This window comes from Acyrthosiphon pisum, chromosome X (genome assembly GCF_005508785.2).
Source record: "Acyrthosiphon pisum isolate AL4f chromosome X, pea_aphid_22Mar2018_4r6ur, whole genome shotgun sequence".
In the NCBI taxonomy this organism is placed as follows: domain Eukaryota; kingdom Metazoa; phylum Arthropoda; class Insecta; order Hemiptera; family Aphididae; genus Acyrthosiphon; species Acyrthosiphon pisum.
Window position 1 is genome coordinate 126,253,855 of NC_042493.1, and position 7,601 is coordinate 126,261,455.

The window sequence follows — 7,601 nt, forward strand, 5'->3', positions numbered from 1 at the left end:
TTACTCAACGCCAGTAAATATAAAAAAGGGACATATTTCTATACAGAAGGCAATCGTAAACTATAGAAATGAAAAAGAAATTCAGATTTGGTTATTTTTAATACTTAAAAGATTTCAGATTATATTTAACTGTTGTAATTTAAATTTAGTTTATAAGTATTCTAATTGTATAGATTTATTATTCAGTTCTTGTCCACTTTTCTTATTTATAATTAAATTGTTCATATTAATTATTATATTTTATAACTATCTATAATAACTATAAATATGTTGTTTAAAAAAAAAATAGTATAATTATGAATAATACCGTAATTGTGGGTGAATAGAAACAAATTTTCGAAATAAGTTTCATTGACCAATAACTACGGTCTAAGCATAACTATTTTTATAAATTGTCGATGTATTACATTGGTTATGTTGTGAAGAATCGAATTCAATTGATACATTTTTACCTCCATAATAATTGTCGATAAGAAAATTGATAAGAGTAAAAATTATTTTACCTCCAAAAAATGTGTATCAACTTTGTTATCATGGTTCTCATGAACGAATTGTGATAACTCCAAAAATTTTTTTTTCACTTTTCGGCGTTGTTGTTGAGAATTAATTAACGTAAGTTATAATTAATTAACGTAATCCTGTTTAATGCTGAATTTTTGCTGATTTTTATAATTTTTTTAATCAAAACATTTTGTTTTCCGGGTGAATAGAAACATGCCAAAAGTATATAAGCCAGATCCGCGCGGCAAATATGTTTAAAATGTTGTTTTTCATAAAATAAAGGCTATAAGTAAGTTATTTGAACGCTTTTTTTTTTAAAAAAAATTCAAAATTATGTTTCTATTCAACCTCAATACAGTTGAATAACAAATTTTATTAAAACTAAGTAGCTGTTTTTTTTTCACCCACACCTGCAGGTGAATAGAAACAGCGTACTTAAAAAAATGTATAAAATCAAATTTTATAGTTGCATAACCGTTGAAAATTCTATCATGTAGTACACGGTCAGACCCAAATTTTGATGTAATTCACAGCATTGTACATATTTTAGATCCAGAGATATAATACCTGAAAGGTGTAAACCTGTTTCTATTCACTCACAATTAACCAACATTAATTTTTTTATTTTGAAGTTTACTAAATTATTATTTTATAATGTAAGTACAATAATATATATAATCCTGAAATTCTTTTTTTGCACTGCACAAAGTAACAATTTTCACTGCACAATTACTTTTCTCACTGCACAAAATGTGTCTCACTGCAAACTAAAAAAAACCCTGGGCAATATTTATAAAATGATTAATTGGTCTGATGAAAACCATAGTGAAATCGTTAGCCAAATCGGAAGAAATAGAACTGAATACAGAATTGACTAAATAAAGTTATTTGTAGAGGTAGGTACAATCAATAATATTAACAGACTCGGAGAATGTAATAAAAATAATAATTTTCAGTAAACAGAAAATATACACTATTTTATAATACCTACTGATAATTTTAAACAATCAAATTTAATACCATGTTGAAATGATAACTTAAATAATGTTGAATTAAGAGGACGTCACATCCGCGTGTGTTGTCATCATCTCCACCTTACACACATACGACATAGATGAAACGCGATTACGCAGTCTGAGTAGAACTCACTCAATTTTGGTTTTAGAGTAAAAATACCTATTATAAAATTCAATTGTGACAATATTTCTGAGGGAAATTCGCAGCGTTTTTTTCATTATACTCGATATAATAAGTTAATTATATCATTTAGAAATAGGAAAGACTTCAACATTTAAATTAAAAAAATTTAATTTAATTTAAAAAAAAAAACAAAAAACGCAACGACTTGCCCTCAAAAATATTGTCACAATTCAATTTTATAATAGGTATTTTTAGCTGGAACCAAAATTGAGCGAGTTCTACTCAGTACGTGTGTAAGACGGAGACAACACTTCGGGTGTGACGTATTTTTAAGGACCAACAAAATGTTAAAATTATACTTACAAAATTAATTTATATACAAATTAAGTAAGTTTGATAAGATTAACAAATATATGATACAATTAGTAATATCGGTTTTTTTAATTATTATTGTACATTTTCCTGATGAAGTCATGTAACTTATTGTTGTTGAGTATTTTTATTTTTGCCATATTTAACAGTTTATAATGTACACAAAATTTACAAAAAATATACATGTATACATACAGTGGCAGATCCAGGGGGGGGGCACAGGGGCACGTATACTATAACCATATACTAGCAATATCGTACATTTGTTCATGAACATCTTATGAGGAAACATCTTAATAATCAATGTAAGTATTTATTTTATTTCAATTTTTAGAATCTGTAGGTACCTATTGATAATATTGAATATTAATTATATAATTTTGTGTATTTTTATATTATATTAATATAACTAAAATTAAAGCTGAAAAAATGGACGTTAAAAAAGGATTCCCAGAATAACAAACATACAACGACATCGAGCAAATACTAAACATAATGATCCAGCGGAATATTATCGAATAAATATTTTTTTACCTTATTTAGATTACCTTATATCAGAATTGAATTTACGATTTCCTAAAGATAATAATGTTATAATTTCTAACTTAAGAAAAATTATTCCAAAATATTATTTTGAATATGATACACCTGATGAAGAAATATTGTATGCGGCTCAAAAATATGAAGCGGATTTACCATCTAGCATTGAAGTACTTCGTGGAGAACTGTGTTTATGGAAAGAGTTATGGAAGACAAAATCTGAGAAAGCAGATACACCTATGGAAGCTTATAAATCTGCATATATGTTTCCTAATATTGAGTGCTTGTTAAAAATATTATGTATTATAACGCATAAAAACATATTTAAGGTCTACAATGAACCAGAGTAGACTCAACGGCTTAGCAATGCTTAATATTAATAAAGATATTAAAATAACCCCAGAAGAAGTATTGGATACATTTTCTACAAAACATAATAGAAAAATTCATTTAGATATTTAAGAATTAAGTTTGTAATATGGTACTAATATATAAGTTAATACAAGTTGTTATGTAAGATAGATAGTAATATATATTAGATTATTTTATTTTATTATATTTTTAAATACATTTTACAAGAATGATTATTGTGCCCTCCCTGTCAAAATATTCTGGATTAGCCGCTGTATACATATAGAATTGTATATAATATGAAATAATAATAATATTTTTAATTTTAAATATCTATATATATATATATATTTTTTTAATTGCCAACTGTTGTTGAGTGAGGACATCATGGAGACGTCCATGCTTGAGGCAATGGTGAGTATAGTCTTGTCACTCAGTTTGGAATATTGCTCACTTTTTGAATGATTTAGTCGGTCAAAAAAGTTGGTTGAGAGATTTATTTACATTTGACATACCTATTATCACAAAATGTAGTTAAGTAAAATTGAGTTTAAATTTTAAATTATTCTCCACAATATTATACTTCATTCATGATTTCTTGTCCTTATACTAATCAACTAACCTTTGTTGGTCAACGGTCGACTAGTTCATCATCATCATCATCATCTTCAATATTCATAGTAAACCAGGGTATAGAATCCCCGAGGGTATCAGGTCTTTGAGTTCTAAGACACAGTGTAGAAGTTATGCAACTGGCGATCTAATCATAAAACAAGATAAATTATTTAAAATTCTTAGAACCAATGTTTGTTCTTTTAATATTTACTTCGTAACTGGCTTTTTGGGTTGTGACTATCCAAGGGATATGCAAGTATGTATTTCGGAGTCTACGTAATGCGTAATACTTATCTGTCTGACCGGATATCCAGTCATTTTCACAGTATGATGTGTCAACAACTATATACCCTATACTATTCCTCTCAATTAAATAATGAAATAAGTTCTGTAAAGATTGATACAAATGCATTATAAAATACATATAAGTTGAAACCATGGATGATTCAATATTATATAAGCATATGGTATTAAATTTACTGACCAAGAAGTTAACACTAGGGACTACATCGGTTGTCACATAGAGCATACTATTTAGTGAACTTGTTATATAGGATAAATCATTTATACTGTTTTTTATGTTATCGAATTCTTCCAAAGACGTCCTTGCATCAATGATTTCTACGTGAACTTCTCTACGATTCAAACGGGCTATCTGCATCTACGGAAATAACAATTTTTTAGTATTTTTAACATGTGTTTTTTTTTTTATTATTAAAAATAAATGTCATTACATTAACCCGTGACGATAGACCAACAAAAACTATTGAGACTTTTTGCTGGCATATGACTATAGGAAATTGAAAGCATAAAGTCCTACCATGTCCCTTTGGCAACGAAACAATTACGTCGGATTCTCCTTTAAAACACAAAATTGTATTAAATAATTAAATTATTATAGGTATGCTCATATTAGGTACACACTCTTTTGAAAAACACATAAACATAAAAGAGAACGGAACGGTTAACGGAAAAATTGGTTATAAAATTATTATTATCATTATTATTATTAATATTCTGACCTATGTGGACAATATTGGTCCACATTTTTTTCTTTATGATACATCTTGAACCTTTTTTTTATTGCCACATTAATACATTTTAATTTAAGTATCTAAACTCCACATACATCCGCCTCGACATAGATTAAAACATGGACGTCCGCATGACTTTCTGTTTTAACAACTCGACACAATATACAGCAGCTGTTTGTTACTCGTAGCGTCTAATATTAAGCTTTATAACTTGTTATATATATTATATCTGTTTATACTTTTATATTGTTAATTATTATTATATCAGTTCACTGTTACTTAAATTATAGTCAGTTACGTCTCGGCGTAACTATCGCTAATGTTAACGATCACTAATGTACATACTAGATAGCAAATTCATCTTACTATTTAAATTTCTATATCAATTTATAATCATGTTCAAATTGTTAAAAATGTGCCATTGTAAATATCAATAGATGTAGATAGCCAAGGCTAGGAACATATTATCTTAATAATAATAATAAAAAAAAAATAAAGTATCATAAAGTGTATGGTGTAAAGTGTAAAGTATCACAATGTGGATAGTTTCACTGGTAGTGGTCCATTTTTAAATTAAAATATAATTAAAAGCCCATGATTTTGCCTAGATAATAATCCTAATATTAGATTTATAAGAGGACGATTTACTCTAATTTTTAAACTAACGGAACTACATGTGTTCTGCTGAGCATACAATTTGGTATGGTACGCACTTGTGAGAAAACACATACGGGTAAAATGTCTTCTTAAATGTAAGAGTTTGAAAATTTAGTACTACATTACTTATAAGTTTGTCTACCTTTATAAATAAAAAAATCTCTACAGGAAGTCAAATTACAATTTTATGAGCGTTTGAAGTTCAAATTTGTACAACATTAGATTTTCACTCGATAGCAATTATCTTATTTTGTTGTAATTCAAAAACAAATAACTGTACACATTTTAAATGTATAGGTACAATATGTTTATGTTATCAATTCCTACAATAGATAAAATGTTAAATAAAATATTTTGACTAATTTCTTGTTCTTTATGGACATTTTTAATTTTCAATATTTTTAGTTTTTTTTTCCATAAATGGTAAATAAATTGTATTTGTTGAGTCAAAATCTTGAAAATTAAATAAAAGGATCCTGATATGTTGATACAACAGCAGTTGAAAAAAATTTAAAATACATATGCAAACTATTTTTTTATAAGCATTTAACGTTTGAGTTTTGACAACATTTATCAAATTTATAATTAAAAAATGTTTTTGTAGTTAAAAATGTTCAATTTTTATAGCTAAGGATTTAAAATTTAAAACAAAGTTCGACGTAAGTACTTAATTCAGTCTACTGAACTTAGTTTTGAAGTTAAAACCTAAGGACGTTTTGATTTATGCGTTATAACGCATTCGCACAACGCTTTTAATTGTTTAGTATTTTAACTATCTAGATAAAAAAACAGATAATTATAACCTACAGTTTTTAGGTTTTTTATGACTTTAAATTCAATTATAATCTATACCAAGTACCAACATATATTTTTAATTTTATATTTAATATAATTCATTATTTTATATAAAAATACTGTATAGATTAATTAATAAATTTGGATAAAAAATTAACGTTATTAATATTGGACATTTTAAATACCCGGCCACTTTTTTTTATTGAATTAATTACTTTTTTTTACAACATTGATTTATTGCAATAGAAACATAATAATCAATGCAGATAATTACATTTAAAAAAAATTAACAATTTATTTTGTTTGGATATAAACATACAAACATTCAAAATTATTACGCATTTCGGATGATGCCTTGTGAATTAATAGTGGCATTTGGCGCGTTGATTTAAATTTCAAATAAGTATTAAAAGTTATAGAAAAACAGAAAAAAACCAAGTGAAATTAATAAAAAAAAGTAGCATAATCATCTACAGGTAAACAGATAACAGTCTTATTTATCTTGTTTAGATAAAAAAAAAATGTGTATATATTTTATCTAGATAAGATAAACAGATAAATATAATGCACAATACTGCTTACCAGTTCCAATGTGAAAAGTATAGCTATAGTATAGTGCAGAGATGGCAAATTATTTTGACTCTGCGTGCCAAAAATTAAATTTTTTCGAGACTGCCGTTAAATTCTGAGAAATATATATACTTAGTTAAATATAATATTATGTTATTATTATTATATAATATAATATTATAACATATTCAATATTGTAAGAAAAAAATAATAGTAAAATTCTTTGGTAATCGAATTTAAATTTTGTTAATCTTTTCCGAAAGACGTCAACGATACTGAAAAAGTACCTACTAATATTGTGATGTAATTTATTATTAAAAATAAAAATAATATGTTATATTGTAGGTATTTACTCTTCATTATATTAAATATTGCATCTTTCTGGGTTGTGTTTTTGAAATGCCGGTGTCGGAAATAATAGTTCAGCATGGTGTTAACGATAGAATGTTCCGCGTCAGCGTTTGGGATGTGGTCGTAATCTGCCATCTTATACCTGCGTGATAATTATTGTCAAATTGTATTATACACAAACATGATAAAAATTCGTTATTTGTAACTACAAGCAATGTTGTGAAACATCGTTTTATAATATCAAATGGAATTTGCACGAAACAATTTTTCAGACCAGTATAATATAAAATTGGATTTATTGGCCCTTTTTCTGCTATTAAAAAATATATGATAACATTGATAAAATGATTCATATAACGATCATTCCTATAGTGCTTTTAAAAGAAAATTAATATCTTAATATTATTGATGAGAAATTATGTGGGATTATTAGATTCTGAGTAGAGCGATTAATGTATTGATTTTACAATTTTACGATTTTTTAAAAATTGTTTTGTTTGTCCGTGTACACGATAAGTAGTCGAAATAGTGTTCCGATTTTCTTCTTCAGTAACTTTTCTGGTGGTAAAATGAATCTAGTTGGCACATTCGAGAGCTGAGAGGTCAACATTGAAAATTCCAAGTAGTTTTCAAGAGCGTCGGGAAAAATCATTAAGGAAATATAGACATTTTTAC

The 7,601-nt window shown here is 26.5% G+C and overlaps 1 protein-coding gene across 1 annotated transcript; it reads right to left on the reverse strand.

Annotated features, from left to right (window-relative positions):
• Positions 1-3,535: 3,535 nt before the first annotated feature.
• LOC103311716 (ATP-dependent DNA helicase Q5-like) lies at positions 3,536-7,061 on the reverse strand. Its single transcript, XM_029485493.1, has 5 exons — positions 6,929-7,061; positions 4,260-4,378; positions 4,004-4,180; positions 3,731-3,907; positions 3,536-3,664 (listed from the first exon to the last, which is right to left on the reverse strand). The coding sequence occupies exons 1-5, from the start codon at positions 7,059-7,061 to the stop codon at positions 3,536-3,538; spliced, it is 735 nt and encodes a 244-aa protein (XP_029341353.1).
• Between the last annotated feature and the right edge of the window lie 540 nt (positions 7,062-7,601).